The 15122-nt window shown below is 51.7% G+C and overlaps 1 protein-coding gene across 1 annotated transcript; it reads right to left on the bottom strand.

Moving 5' to 3' along the window:
- Positions 1–13253: 13253 nt before the first annotated feature.
- On the bottom strand, positions 13254–14627 carry LOC124688321 (uncharacterized protein At5g39865-like). Its single transcript, XM_047222013.1, has one exon. The coding sequence runs from the start codon at positions 14625–14627 to the stop codon at positions 13476–13478; it is 1152 nt and encodes a 383-aa protein (XP_047077969.1). The 3' UTR covers positions 13254–13475.
- Between the last annotated feature and the right edge of the window lie 495 nt (positions 14628–15122).

The following is a 15122-nucleotide window of genomic DNA, read 5'->3' as shown; positions in this document are numbered from 1 at the left end:
TGTTCCTCCGCCGAGAGTCAGTTATTATTTACTTTCGCCATACCCAAATATTCGGGGGCTGCACCATTACATCATTATAATAAATTCACCCAACACTGGGGGTTGTGCCATTACTTCGTTACCACAAATACACTCGGTTACTTGGTGAATTTCTTTTCTTCGGCTTAGGGGAATTATCTTCTCTGAAATATATCTTCTCCGGCTCAGTGGAATTATCTTCTCTGGCGGTGGAATTATTTTCTTTGGCTCAGTGGATTTATTTTCTTCGACTTAAGTGGATTTATTTTTCGGCTCGGTGGATTTATTTTCTTCGGCTTACTGGATTGGTTTTCTTCGGGTTATCATTGGTTTCTTCCAATATAATACTACCCGATGCATCTCCGGGTTAAATGGATTCATCTTCTATGGTTATTACTGGATTTATTTTCTTCGGGTCAATGGATTCATCATCTATGATATCGGCGGATTCATCTTCAATACATACTTCATATTTAATGGAGTAATATCCAATGTGGATTTATATAAAATACTTCATCTCGGATTCATCTTCATGGATTCATGTTATGTTATTGTCAATGGCTTCATCCTAAATGGCTTCACCTTATATGACGACGCGACTCCGTCAATTTCTTTTGACGTCACGGCTAAAACTCGGGGGCTCGACAACGACTTCGCCCCGAGTAACAATTGTGACACAACGTCTAAGCAACAATAATGACGTCACCCCAGCAGCGCTCGGGGGCTCGGCTATTTCTTCATCAACAATATGGCGGCATATACTTCTGCTATTTGGTGGTTTCTACTTCAGCTCAATTTCTTCTCTGCACTCGAAGACTTCACGCGCGTCGACTCCGTCGTGCCCAATAAGCTAAGTGTTTCTTTATTTTACATAAAGTTGATTATCATTTACTTTTGCCGCACACGACACTCGGGGGTTGTGCGGCATAAATTTACTTTACATATCATCAAATCCGAGCATCTGACACCGCAAGCGAAAAAGAGAGTCAAGGAAACGATAGAAAAAAGTTTGTTTATTTGTGCAGGAGAAACAAATTTCTAAGTATACAAGTTCTTGAGCCTATGTCCGGATGCGCGCACCCGACCATAGCCTCGGGGGCTACTCCCATCGGGAGCGCGGGACGCGCACCCGACGAAATCTTCTTCAGGGAGGAACCCGACGAAATTGTCTTCAAAAGAGAACTCGACGAAATCTTCTTCGGGGAAGAACCCAACGAAATCTTCTTCAGGGAGGAACCCGATGAAATTGTCTTCAAAAGAGAACTCGACGAAATCTTCTTCAGGGAAGAACCCGACGAAATCTTCTTCAGGGAGGAACTCGAAGAAATTTTCCTCAAGAAGGACCCAAAGAATTGTCCTCGGGGAGGACCCGAAGAATTGTCCTCAAGGAGGACCCGAAGAATTTTCCTCAAGGATGACCCGAAGAAATTTTACTCAATGAGGAACTCGACGAAAATCTCTTCAAGGAGGAACCCGACAAAAAAAAGAGAATGGAAAAATCTTTGAGTCCATATACTCTTCATTTATTCCAATTACATATTCGAGGAAAAACATACTTCAGGGAAGTTGATAAAGAAAGTTGAGCCTACACCCAAGTGCAAACACTCGGCTGTAGCCTCGGGACTCCCATCGGGAGCGCTGGTCGCGCACCCGAAGAAATAAAATTCAATATAGCAAGTCAATATAGGAGCATCAAGATCCTATTCGACAAAAGATAGCAACCCTAAGAATGGAGCATTCCATCAGCCGAACAAAAGGCACTCGACAATATATTCTTGGAGCGCGTCCGCCGCGGTAAAAACTCCGAATGCCGTGACTTGTAAAAGGGTCACGAAGGTAAGACCCCAGGATCCGTCCTGCGTGGCGTGGCATCGCACATAGAATGCGCTCTACCACTTTATCCACATCAACAGATGTGAAGAAATAAACCCAGCGGACGCGCTGTGGATCCGATAATTTTGCCGGAATTCAGTTTCGGTAAGTCCTAAAGCGGCACGTTCTGAATTACGCTAGTATCCCGAATTCGTGTCCGGGGACGCGAGTTTGAAGTAGGTTTATACGGATTGCCACAAGTGCATTAACTGGTACCCGAGCTTTCGGATGAACCAACCCTATTTACCAATATCCCTGCGCAATATAGAAGTCCAGAAAAATATAGTGTTTCCATGCACTCGAAATATATGAAAAACAAAGAAATGAAGTCTGAAGATTTCATCTGATTTCATCCTATTCTGCGACTCAAATAAATATAGCAAAGTTGTTTACCCAAAGCTTTGGCTTCATGAAGAAAAATGTATATCAAAATAAGACAAGATAGTAAAATAGTTTACTCGACCCAAGTTTTCGTGTTTTTTTTCTTGCAGGTAAATAGATAAAGGTTTGTAGACTCAACTCGACTCTGCGACTCGAGTAGAGCCTACTCCCATCGGGAGCACATGGATTTCAATAAGTCCTCCAATAGGAGTCGATAAAAAGAGGGGATGCGCCCAGAAATATAGTCAAGTTCTTCATCGAGTAGTTGTTGACGTCAGAAACCCACCGGCGGGTAGAGACGGGCAACACCGTAGAGCCGGGAACAACTAGGGCTGCGGCTGGCCCTAGTCCCTCTGAGCGACGGCCCGCAAAGCCTCCTGGTCGCACGCACCGATGTTTATCACAAGGGCGTGCCACCTGACCTATACCTGGTCGGGAAGGTGTGGATGATGCCTCGCTTAGTTTCCTGCAGGGCACACACGTAAACGTTAAATACGAGCCTCGATCGGCTCTCAGGTTATCCTGTGAATCGGCTCAAGGAGCCGATCCACCCATGATTCAGACGAGGTGTCCGAATATATGGTGGTCCTGCTTGATCAAGGTAAAGCTGATGAGATCTACGACGATGTGGGGTTTTCACCGCATAATCGGATCATCCTACTCCAGGTTGGGCCTCGCGGCCACGCACGGTGATCGTAAGCCGATCCTAAATAGGGCCTAAAAACCAACACGAGGTTGATCCTCGGAACATCCTGCTTAGGGCCAACGAACGACACCCTACGTGCCGCTGGATCCTCCCCCCCCCCTTTGTAAGGCCTAACTATTGCAGATATTAAACTAATCCTTGTAGAACAAGGAGCAATCGTAACGGATCAGATCTACTAAACTATAATCAAGCGGGGTGCCGCCCCTACGCCTAAGATAGGCGTAAGGGCGGCTAGACATGCAAGGGTTGCACTACGAAAGCATGTAACATGAAGAACAATGCTAACCCTAACATGTCTAAGATAACTACGCTGCTCGCCATCAAAAACGCTTCAGCACGAGCAACGCATGAACAACGTGGGTAGGCTTGTGCTACCTAGATCGCAAGATGCGATCTAGGCAGCATGGTGCTTACCGGTAGAAACCCTCGAGACGAAGGAGTTGGCGATGCGCCGAGATTTGTTTGTGGTTGAACGTTTGTTGTTGTTTATTCCATAAACCCTAGGTACATATTTATAGTCCAGGGGACTTTCTAATGTGGGCGTGCACTAAACCGCGCACGAGATAAACTCTAACTTTTAATCTAAATACAATCTATGGTAATTAAAGATACATGGGCAATATAGCCCAAATTGGTATAAAAGGCCGATCCACGTATTCCTTCCATATATATTTCTTCACGCCCATCTTGATCGCAGCCCACCTCTGACTTGGTCAAATTCTGGTGATAACACATGCCCCCCTGGTTTTGGAAATGACATTTCCAAAATCATGATGCCTTTCTTTCATCGGGTCATGTCGTAGCAGAACAGAGCTGCCGCAGAATCCTCATCATGATGCCTTGCCCCTTCCACTTCTCCACGTGGCTGTAAATCTTTCCTGTTGGGCAACATCTCCTCGGAAACTGCTGTGGCATTGAATCTCTCCCATATCCCCTTTATTTAACCGTTCTAAACGGCTTGTGTCTCCTTCGTCCTTCTCGCATTAGCACCAAAAAACCCTCTGTGCCGCCATGTCTTCTTCCTCTTCCTCCGAGTTTTCCTACGGGTCCGACTCCTCCCGCGAGACGCCGCCGAGAATTCGTGCCCCGGAAGACCGGGACGAGGAGAGCCATGCCTCCTCCATTTGGTCCGAGGACGACAAATCCTTGACCAGCGGGGATGAAGATCTTCGGTTCCTCGCCGATGGGGAAGCTCGGAGCCCAAAAGTGAGGACGACCGGTTCTCCTCGGGACGGCTGCCCCACCTCTGAAGAAGAGGGAGAAGAAGACGACGATGACGACGACTCCCTCGAGGGCTACCCGCCAGCGAAGCGTCTCCGCATGTGGTGGGACGACGACAGTAGCGACGACGAAGACGGGGATGAAGCCCCCGTGGAGGGCTACGGAAGTAGCGACGAAGAGCCCATCGGCAGCAGTGCCGATGAGAGTTCTGAGGATGATGATGAGGGCAGTGATGGCCCGTAGATTAGGATCTAATAGTAGAGGCCTAGCCGTAGCAGATTGGTCAACATACCCTTCTTTTGTTCTTCCCTCCTTGAGCAATCGGCTCCCCATTGTAAGAAATCCCCATATTAATGAAGAATTCCCTTAGCTTGATTTCGCCGATTTCTTTCATGCTGAGTTTGTCGACTGTCGGCCTAATCCATGCTTAGTGACTGATGGTAACACATCAGTTTCATGATAATCTACGAGACGGGCCAATTCAGCCATCCCTCCACACTAGCTGGCTTCTGCTGATGACGATGACACAGCCGATCTTGGTAAGCTGGCGACTTGATCTTTGAGCAAGTGACCTTAAAAGAGCCCTGGAACCGTCTTGGATGCTCAAACTGATGACTGCAGTAACGGAACACCGCTCTCCAAACCAGTTGTGTCGCAGAGCTAGCCGATTCCAACCAAATCGGCTCCCTAGAGCAATGACTTTTAGGGTGAGCTGCCCCCCGAGCCTTAGTGAAGGCGAGCCAGACACATGTGCCGACATTAGCCTTAACTCATGACGTAGCCCTAAGCAGAGAACCTTCAAGGTGAGCTGCCCCCCGAGCCTTCTTCATTTCTTGCCGGCCAGATCGGCTCATTTCTGTTGGTGGATCTGATGCGATCCATCCTTGACCTGATCTGTACGTCCAGGCTGCTCTTGGCCTTGTCCTTGAAGGGAAGATCCGAACTCTTATTTCTCTTGAGTCGATGGCCATGCATCGGCTTTTGTATCCTTAAGTCGATGTCTGCTGCATCGGCTGTGCTCGAAAATTTTCGAATTTTCAGATTTTTTTTTTTTACGACCGACTAGTGCATCGGCCCCCATATTCCAATACCCATCACCAAAAGATGAGACTGCTTTTCCTCGTGCTTTATCCTTCTATGTGCCCCCCGAGCCGATTCTGTCAAGAGATTTGATGGTATCGGCTCTGTTGGATAACGTGCTAAACCCAGACAAAATGGAGGGTGAGGATAATTTTGGCCGATTGCTGGAATCGGCCCCCATGTTGCTTGTTCGAGGAAGGTTTTGTAATGTCCCTTCATAAATTTTGGGGCCGATCACAAGGATCAGCCTCGCCATGCTAGCTTATTGACGAGCTCTTGCTACTCGCTCAGGCCGGTAGACAAAACCAGCCCAATCTCTGATTTCATCCTGTTGGTGTGCTCGCCGTCGTCCACCTTGAGTGCGTCGTGTAAACGTGGAGCCCTAAGCTTCATCGGAAGAACGAGCACCATGTTCGTGCCGGCCGATGTTCCATCATCGGCTTTCCTTTGCTTGGGGCGCCACTCTTTTCTTTGTGGACGACCCTCTTCATCCAGGGTTCGCTGAACCTTCGCGAGCCGGATCGAGGCCTTGCCTTTCTCAATGTATGCAAGTATAACCTCTCGGCTTCTTCCAGGCCGCGCAATCGTTGAACCCTGCGTTTCTGGGAACGGCTGAGTCCGTCAGGGCACCACCTTGGTCGGTGGTACCTGTCTTCTTCTTCTTCTTGTCCCTCGTTTTCCGAATCCTCGAGATCTTCCCATCGAGGGGACTCAGCGCGTTTGCTCTGTGGCGGGAGAGGTCCTAAGCGTTCGAACACGGACACGTTGGCTGCCTCCTTCTTCTTCCGGTTGCATTACGGGCAATTGCCGATTGTTGGCAATCGGCTCATTCTCGAATCCCGGCGGTGCCTGAAGAAAGGACAATCCCGGTGCCTGTCCTCGTCGTCTTGCTCCCTTGCCTTTCCCTTGGCACAACGCTCGTGCTCCTCCTCCTCGCGATTCGCCGACGATGTCTTCTGGCTTCTCTGGCCGGACGAACTCTTTCATCGTCGTCGCCGGACCGTCGGCGTTGGTCGTACTGACTCACATACTTGTTGAGGAGGTGATCAGAGAGAGGTCGCTGATATCTTATGTTCTTCACTTCTCCCTCGGTTACGTAGCGCTTGCCGTCTTGGCGGAGCCGATCGCGTGGAGCGGCTTCCTCCGTTTCTTTGCTATGAGAGCAGCTGCCCTCATCTCCATCCTTGCCAGCGTGGTGTCCAAGATCTACCATGTTGATATTGCACGAGAAACCCGGTCGGCACCCTGCATGGCAAGCATACTCCACCATGTTCACGGCGGGGAAGGGCTGGGTATCGACCTTCATGGCGTACTTGGTTAAAAATTAGACGCCCGTTCTCTATCGCCGCTTGGATGTGCTGACGCCACACCCTGCAGTCGTTGGTAGCATGGGAGAGCGAGTTATGCCATTTGCAGTATGGCTTTCCATTCAGCTCTTGCGCCGTGGGGAATTTGAGACCTTCCGGTATCTTCAAGCGCTTTTCCTTGAGTAGGAGGTCGAAGATTTGCTCAGTCTTGGTCACGTCAAAGTCGAATCCCCAGGCGGGCCCGGTGGCTTTACCCATTTGCGGGACACGGGGGTTCCTCCCGAGTCCACTCAGCCCTTGCTACTTCTTGGTCTCCCGTAGGAACTTCGTCTTCCTCTGCATCGACCGGGGCTACTGCACGCTTGAACTTGTCTTGGTACATGTCCGGGTGGCGTTGTTCATATGCTGAAAGTTTCTGAACCACGTGCGCCAGCGAGGATAATCCGCTTGGGAGGCCATGTCCTTGAGCTGTGTTGCAAGGCACTGCTACTGCCAACTCGGCTGCTTCCTTTTCGGTTATACGAACCGAATAGCATCGGTTCCTAAGATTCCTGAAGCGCTGGATGTGATACATCACGGTTTCTCCGCGCTTCGACGTAGCTGTGCTAGATCGGCAATGCTAGACTCGAAGCTTCGAATGATATTGCTCATGGAATTGCTCTTCCAACTGCTTCCAAGTTTGGATGGAGTTCGGTGGTAGCGATGTGTACCACCCGAAAGCCGATCCTGTGAGGGACTGTGAGAAGAACCTCACGCGCAACTCATCTGACGCTGAGATCGTGCCCAGCTGTGCCAAATATCGGCTCACATGCTCGATGGAGCTGGACCCCTCTGTCCCACTGAACTTTGTGAAGTCCGGGAGCCGATATTTGGGTGGCAGCGGGATCAGTTCGTAGCTGTTGGGGTACGGCTTGGTGTAGCCGAACGCCTTCCTTTTCGGCATCATGCCGAACCGATCTTTCGAGATTGCACGGATCTGATCCGCTGTGATGGCTGAAGGTGTCGAACCACGAAGATTCGCCGGGGTGGCATACTTGACCAGCCATGCTTGCTTTTCCGGTTCTAAGCCAGCTGCAGGAGCTGGGCCTTGGAGGTTCGTCGGGGTGGCGTGCTTAGCCAGCCAAGATTGCTTCTCGGGATCGGCTCTCGACGTTCCTCCTGCCGTTCCGAGAGGCCGCTGATATTGCAGCCTGGTTCGAGAGTGCCCGGGCGTTGCGATCCGGCACGTATGCGCACGTGTACCCGTGCGGGATCTCCTTAGGTGGCTCGGATAGGAATTGGTAGTCACTAGGATCACCGCCAACCTTGTAGACGACGTATGCCGATGAGTTCGGCGAGTTCCGGCGCTGCCCATGCGAACGGGCTGGGGCTGGAGCGGCATCTCTCCTTTGAAAGTCCCCGAGCCGGTCCCGACGGGGAGTACCGGTGACTCATGATTTCCTGGACGACGCGCAGAGCGACACGCTCCAAGGTGTTCACCAGGCTCTCAGAGTGGCGGTGCAGCGAGTGAGCCACCATGTAGTTGATCTCCTGCCGCAGTGACCTGGTGCGTTCTTCTGACGGGGCGGACAGGTCCACTCCATCGAGCGCGCCTTCGGGCGTGAAACCCTTCCACCTGACGCCATGGGAGCGAGTTCGGTGGAAGGAGCCGATGAGTTCGGCTTCGAGGGTTGCCTTGATCTCGTCATGCTTCTTTTTGAGCTCATCGAGCGAGATCCGCGTATGTGACCGGAGTGTCTTCCGCCATCTTGGATGTAGATGGCGATGTCGTGGATGTCGTCAGTTGTCCCACCGGGCGTGCCAGAATGTGTTGATGTCAGAAACCCACCGGCGGGTAGAGACGGGCAACACCGTAGAGCCGGGAACAACTAGGGCTGCGGCTGGCCCTAGTCCCTCTGAGCGACGGCCCGCAAAGCCTCCTGGTCGCACGCACCGATGTTTATCACAAGGGCGTGCCACCGACCTATACCTGGTCGGGAAGGTGTGGATGATGCCTCGCTTAGTTTCTGCAGGGCACACACGTAAACGTTAAATACGAGCCTCGATCGGCTCTCGGGTTATCCTGTGAATCGGCTCAAGGAGCCGATCCACCCATGATTCGGACGAGGTGTCCGAATATATGGTGGTCCTGCTTGATCAAGGTAAAGCCGATGAGATCTACGACGATGTGGGGTTTTCACCGCATAATCGGATCATCCTACTCCGAGGTTGGGCCTCGCGGCCACGCACGGTGATCGTAAGCCGATCCTAAATAGGGCCTAAAAACCAACACGAGGTTGATCCTCGGAACATCCTGCTTAGGGCCAACGAACGACACCCTACGTGCCGCTGGATCCTCCCCCCCTTCGTAAGGCCTAACTATTGCAGATATTAAACTAATCCTTGTGGAACAAGGAGCAATCGTAACGGATCAGATCTACTAAACTATAATCAAGCGGGGTGCCGCCCCTACGCCTAAGATAGGCGTAAGGGCGGCTAGACATGCAAGGGTTGCACTACGAAAGCATGTAACATGAAGAACAATGCTAACCCTAACATGTCTAAGATAACTACGCTGCTCGCCATCAAAAACGCTTCAGCACGAGCAACGCATGAACAACGTGGGTAGGCTTGTGCTGCCTAGATCGCAAGATGCGATCTAGGCAGCATGGTGCTTACCGGTAGAAACCCTCGAGACGAGGGAGTTGGCGATGCGCCGAGATTTGTTTGTGGTTGAACGTTTGTTGTTGTTTATTCCATAAACCCTAGGTACATATTTATAGTCCAGGGGACTTTCTAATGTGGGCGTGCACTAAACCGCGCACGAGATAAACTCTAACTTTTAATCTAAATACAATCTATGGTAATTAAAGATACATGGGCAATATAGCCCAAATTGGTATAAAAGGCCGATCCACGTATTCCTTCCATATATATTTCTTCACGCCCATCTTGATCGCAGCCCACCTCTGACTTGGTCAAATTCTGGTGATAACAGTAGTACAACTTGAGTCTATGCCCAAGTGCAAGCACTTGCCCATAGACTCGGGAGCTACTCCCATCGGGAGCGCTGGCTGCGCACCTGATAGAAAAATAACTTTGAGAATCGTCGACATCATCTACGCTACATATGATATACGACATGGACCTCGCCTTGTATTTCTTCGACTTCGGAGATGGTTATGCTTAGAGTATCTACGCAAGTCTTCGACTTCCCTAGACACTTGGGGGCTACTAACATGGGTATACCCTTCAGGTACCCATTATTAGTATACCTGGCTCGGCTCGGCTCAATATGGACAAGGCCCAACAAGGCAACCCGAAGGAGTAGTCGACTAGGACTCTTGTAAAACCCTAGGCTGGTTGCATATATAAAGCTAGCCAGGGCACCCGATAGAGGAAGAACAGATAGACAACATAGCTCCGCCTATGGCGGCACCCTGTAAACAGACATATGATCATATACTGGATTGCTTGCAGCACGTAGGGATCCTCCACCGAGGGGACCCGAAGCTGGGTACATCGTGTGCCTAATCTCGCTCCCGGAATCTCCATCATCGCTCTCTCCCGAAACCCAAGTCTACAATACGTAGGCATTGGCGAGGTGATCCCTCGTCACCGGTAGCTATGTGGTTTGTCTCTCTCTCTCTCTCTCCCATGGTGTGATCTTTATGTGACCATGAGCTTTGTAATCTAGATGTAATTATGCTATTCAAGTGGATTTTACTTATGTGATCTCCGGAGACTCCTTGTCCCACGTGTGTAAAGGTGACAGTGTGTGCACCGTGTGAGTCTCTTAGGCTATATTTCACAGAATACTTGTTCACTGAATTATTATTTGAGTTGGATGTCTCTATGAAATTGTGGTGTGTTAGTACCTCCTATGAATGCTCAAAGTGACAACGTGGGGTGTTCAGTAGTACTTGGGAATACATTTTTAAGTTTTGCTTTTGCAGCCCTACGCGGTGAATTAGTGTTTGTTATCCAACCGGAGAGTAGTTCAGAGTAGCATAGTGAAGTGCTTATATTTATATTCCTTTATGATATCATTGTTGAGAGCTTTGTTTCCAAGCATGAAATCACCGTTTATTTACTATTTTACTACATGTTTACTTGCTGCCATATTTATTTCGGATTGTTATTACCACTCATATTCATCCATATCACTTGCATTTTACTATCTCTTCGCCGAACTAGTGCACATATACACCTCACAAGTGTATTGGGTGTGTTGGGGACACAAGAGACTTCTTGTATCGTAATTGCAGGGTTGATTGAGAGGGATATCTTTGACCTCTACCTCCCTGAGTTCGATAAACCTTGGGTGATCCACTTAAGAGAAACTTGTTGCTATTTTACAAACCTCTGCACTTGGAGGCCCAACACTGTCTACAAGAATAGAAGCGTGCGTAGACATCAACCTTCCTGGAGGTGCAGCAGATGGGCCCTTGGTTGCGTGATGTTCTTCTCCATGTTCTAGAGCAGCAGTTGGCCGGACAGCGCAAGATCCTCGACCCACCTTGTGCGAGTCTCACTTTCTACCTCGTCAAGTTCAGTTGGCCTCAGGCGCGAGCAACACGCCGACAAGCATCGGACGCAGGAGTGTGCGCTGAAGCAACTAAAAATCGGGCCCATGACGGGGCTATACTATGCTCTCTGTTGTTTTTCATGGAATCTGATGTTGGGTAGTCCAATTCTTCACCACCCTCGTCAATTTGAAGGAGGCTTGTTTGTCGATGGGTGGCCAATGTACAATTGCTCAGAAGACAACTTGGTACCGCAGGATGGGAACCTATAGGATTTCGGGTACTTCCTCTAATCCTTGTTTTTTCTGCTCAATTTTATGCGGATGTGTGCCACCATGATGATGATGATTATGCCCAAGATATTCTTTTGTGGTCGGAGATCTTCATGTGGTCCAACAACTACTGTGAATTTCTTGTTGATCTGCTATGTGAACTAGTCACCAGGATGCTGCTAATCTCCAACTTTTGGCATGATAAGTTGAGCATTTATCATGTTCTGCCTTTGGAGATCCTAGGTTTATTCTTCTGGCCTATGATTTTTGCTGCTCATGGTTTGGAATGTCGATGTTGGAATAATACTCTTAGTGTGAGGTGAGCCAAGCCAATTTAATATCCGCAAATTTGAATCATCAATTATGCTCACACACAATAGTTCTGATATTTGGGTAGCAAAGATCTTGGAGTTTCCACTATGCTTACAAGACTATTAATAGTGACAATGCTACTGGGGTGCTGGATAGTTTCTTGTTGAGTTCTCAAGGAACAACACATTTCTTGCCAGATGATCATCTTGTGAAAGATGATGTCCTTCCGCCGTTTGGGCTGTGTTACCAGAGATGGACAACAACATCTCTCCTGTTGATCCCCAGATTCAACTGCGGGGACCCGCTGAGATTGAGCCCGGTGATGCTTCAACAATCTACAGCTCAATCCTCACCAGTCTCGAGTGCATACACCAGATAAACCGTCGGGAGAGCCACCCGTGGGGCATCAACTGGTATGGAGCACGTTGAGGGCACTTGAATATTTCAGATGCAAGAATATCTAGGTTGTCGATGGATAAACGAATGTTGTTTGGCTTCATAGGCAATCTTTGGTATCAACTACCAATGTTTTGGCCATCTCTCTTTTATATTGTGCGTTTACGCACCTTTCATCCCTGCTCGACGCGTTGTCGCCGAGATATGTTGTACTTTGAGCTTAAGTGTTAATATATTTCTATGTTTTTTTAAAATAGCCCAACTATCACTCCAGTTAACAATCACTTTAAATTTTGCATGCAGTTGACCTGGTTTGACTTGAGTGCATGCAAACTAGGGCATGCCCTTGAAGATCATCCGTCACGAAATGCTGGTGGCTTCCAGGGGACTTGCTAGTTGGAAGAAAATCCAGCCTCGCCATCCCCCACGCCTCCCGGAAGTGCTCGAGCAGACGCGCTTTGGAAACTTGCATCAGCAAAGCCGATCGAGTTGATGTGTGTCGGTATCACCGAATTGGAATGCTTCGGACTGGGAATTCCTCGGATTGTGTAGCAACATAAGAATCAGTGTGACCGGGCAGCGACGGCGTGCCGTGTCAGTGTCGCGCCTCCTCGGCTCCTCCTGAGCGGACTGAGATCCGGTGCCTCGCTGAAGGCAAGGCACGGATGAACAGTACCGTGCCTTGCTGCCTTGGCCGTTGGATAGAGAATGGACAGACAAGATTGGCACTGAGGATAGTTACTGTAGCAGCTACTGTGGACGTCGACTGTAGCAGGCACTGTGGATGACTACTGTAGCGAATATCCTGTAGCATATGTCCTGTAGCGCTGCGCCTGTTCACGCTCATCCAGCCATCCGTTCTCAATCCAACAGCCAGAAAAGGCAGCAAGGCACGGTACTGTTCATCCGTGCCTTGCCTTCAGCGAGGCACCGGATCTCAGTCCCTCCTGAGCAGGATGACAAACAGTAGAGACGACAGCCGTCGGCCACCTTCCGCTTCATGTCGTCGTCCGCTGCACGCATTTTACTATAGTTCAGATGGGCACATCACGGAATGATCCAGCCCGCCGACGGCCGATCACCAACTACAACTTGCACTTTTCCAAGACTGGTAGTACGAGATGCAGCTTCTGAGCTTCACTCACAGTTGCTTGCGTTGCTTCAGTTCAGCAATGTGCTTGGCCGATTGAAAGCATCAAATTGCAGATTTACAGTCATTTTCCCTTACACACTCGGCTCCAGAGGGAGGAAACAAGCACGGCAAAATCAACTACTAATACAGCACAAATGTTACTTGATCAGTCCTAATGTTACAGAAGCTATATGCACTTCTCTGTACAGATCAATCGATCATCTTAACTGAACTTGCTCGCCGGAGATCGCAAGAAAATCCCACGGGCCACGGTCACAAGCAGCAGAGAGGGCAGCGCACGAGCCCGTTCTCGTTGCACTCGGGGCAGCGCCGGAAGCTGTCGAGCTCCTCCAGGAACACCTTGCAGCTGCCGGAGCACTCCTCGCAGGGCACGAACCGGACGCCGCCGCACCCCGAGCACGCCTCTACGGCAGCGACTCCTTTGCCGCCTACTCCGCCCGACGGCGCCATCTCGCAGGCCTCCAGCGCCTTGGACAGCTCGCCGGCCTCGTGCATGCGGCGGACGTCGTCGGCGCCGCCGAGGTGCCCGCCGTCGACGAACACCTGCGGCAGCCTCCCCGCCGCGCCGAGCGACGCGTGCAGCTCGTCCTTGAACCCGCCGTGCAGCGACAGGTCGCGCTCGTCGACGCGCACGCCGTAGCCGTGCAGGATGGACCGCGTGGCCCAGCAGTCCTCGAACGTCTTGCGGATGCCGCGCAGGCTGGTGAGGTACAGCACCACCTTGCGCTCGCTGTCCGGTGGGGGAGGCAGCCGCGGCGGCGAGGGCGGGGGCGGGGGCGGGGGCGGGGGCGGGGGTGTGGGAGTTGGAGTGGGAGGGCGGGCCATCTTGGCGAGCTTCGCGTCGATCCTCTGCTGGAACGCGCTGACCCGCGCGCGCACGATGCCCGGGAACCGCTGTATCTCGCGCTTCTTGACCAGGGCCCCGTCGCGAAGTTCGTCCCGAGGCGGGGAAACCTCGCCGAGCGCCTTCCGGAACTCCGAGATGACGTCCGGGTCGAACTCCGGCGAGGGCTCCCGCGGCTCGTCCGCGCCATCGGCGACCTCGTCGGCGTTCTTGGTGGTGTCGTCGAGGCCCTCCATGAGCTCCCACACATTGATCACCTCGGGGGGCTCGCGGGCCGGCGTCTTGGCCGGCGCGACGACGGGCGCCTGCTGCCTGTGCCGCCTCGCCGGCTGCGGCTGCGGTGGCGCCGGGGCCGGCGTGGTCTTCTTGGTGGCGGCGCTGGGGAAGCTGTCGGCGCGCCACTTGACCATCTCCTCGTCCCGGTCGAGGCTGAGGGAGCCGAGGGTGGAGGACTTGAGCGCGACGGTGTGGTGCACCACCGTGGCCGGGCCGGAGCGGCTCCGCGCGAAGGACTTGCGGACGCCGCCCCGCAGCGCGTGCCTGGACCCCGTGCAGCCCATCCGGCCGCCGCCCGATCCAGCAATCAGTCGAGAACTCGGCGCGCCACCGTCGTATCGCCCGCCAAATCCAGCCCAGAATCCACAATCCAGTAGGAATAAACGCGTTGGGAGGAAGAGACGGACCAGGTCAGCGCAATGCCACCGACGGGGAGGAGGGGGAACCGTGAACCGGCACGGATGCAGAGTGGACGGTGGCGGGTGTGGGTAGGCAGCCGAGCAAGCTCACCGCCGACGGAGCAGAAGGACGGTGGCGGGTGTGGGCGGGCGAGATCTGGTTGCGAGCGGAGGTGCCTGCGACGGAGGGGAACGGGAAAGGGAAAGGCGAGCGCTTTATGCCGCGGACGGGACGGGAAGCAAAACGAAGGAGCGTTTGGGGTCACGGGGGGTAGGCGCGTTTACGCGTATTAACTCGCGCGGTTTCGGTTGGAGCTCCTTGGCCGCGTTCAGGATTCAGGAAGTGGATGGAATCATTGCCTGATCTCGAGTTTCAGCATA

Source organism: Lolium rigidum, chromosome 2 (assembly GCF_022539505.1).
Source record: "Lolium rigidum isolate FL_2022 chromosome 2, APGP_CSIRO_Lrig_0.1, whole genome shotgun sequence".
In the NCBI taxonomy this organism is placed as follows: Eukaryota; Viridiplantae; Streptophyta; class Magnoliopsida; order Poales; family Poaceae; genus Lolium; species Lolium rigidum.
Note: the sequence above shows the minus strand (reverse complement) of the source record. Positions and strands in the feature narration are given on the sequence as shown.

Coding starts and splice junctions, on each gene's coding strand:
- LOC124688321 (XM_047222013.1), bottom strand. CDS start 14,627: ATGGGCTGCACGGGGTCCAGGCACGCGCTGCGGGGCGGCGTCCGCAAG.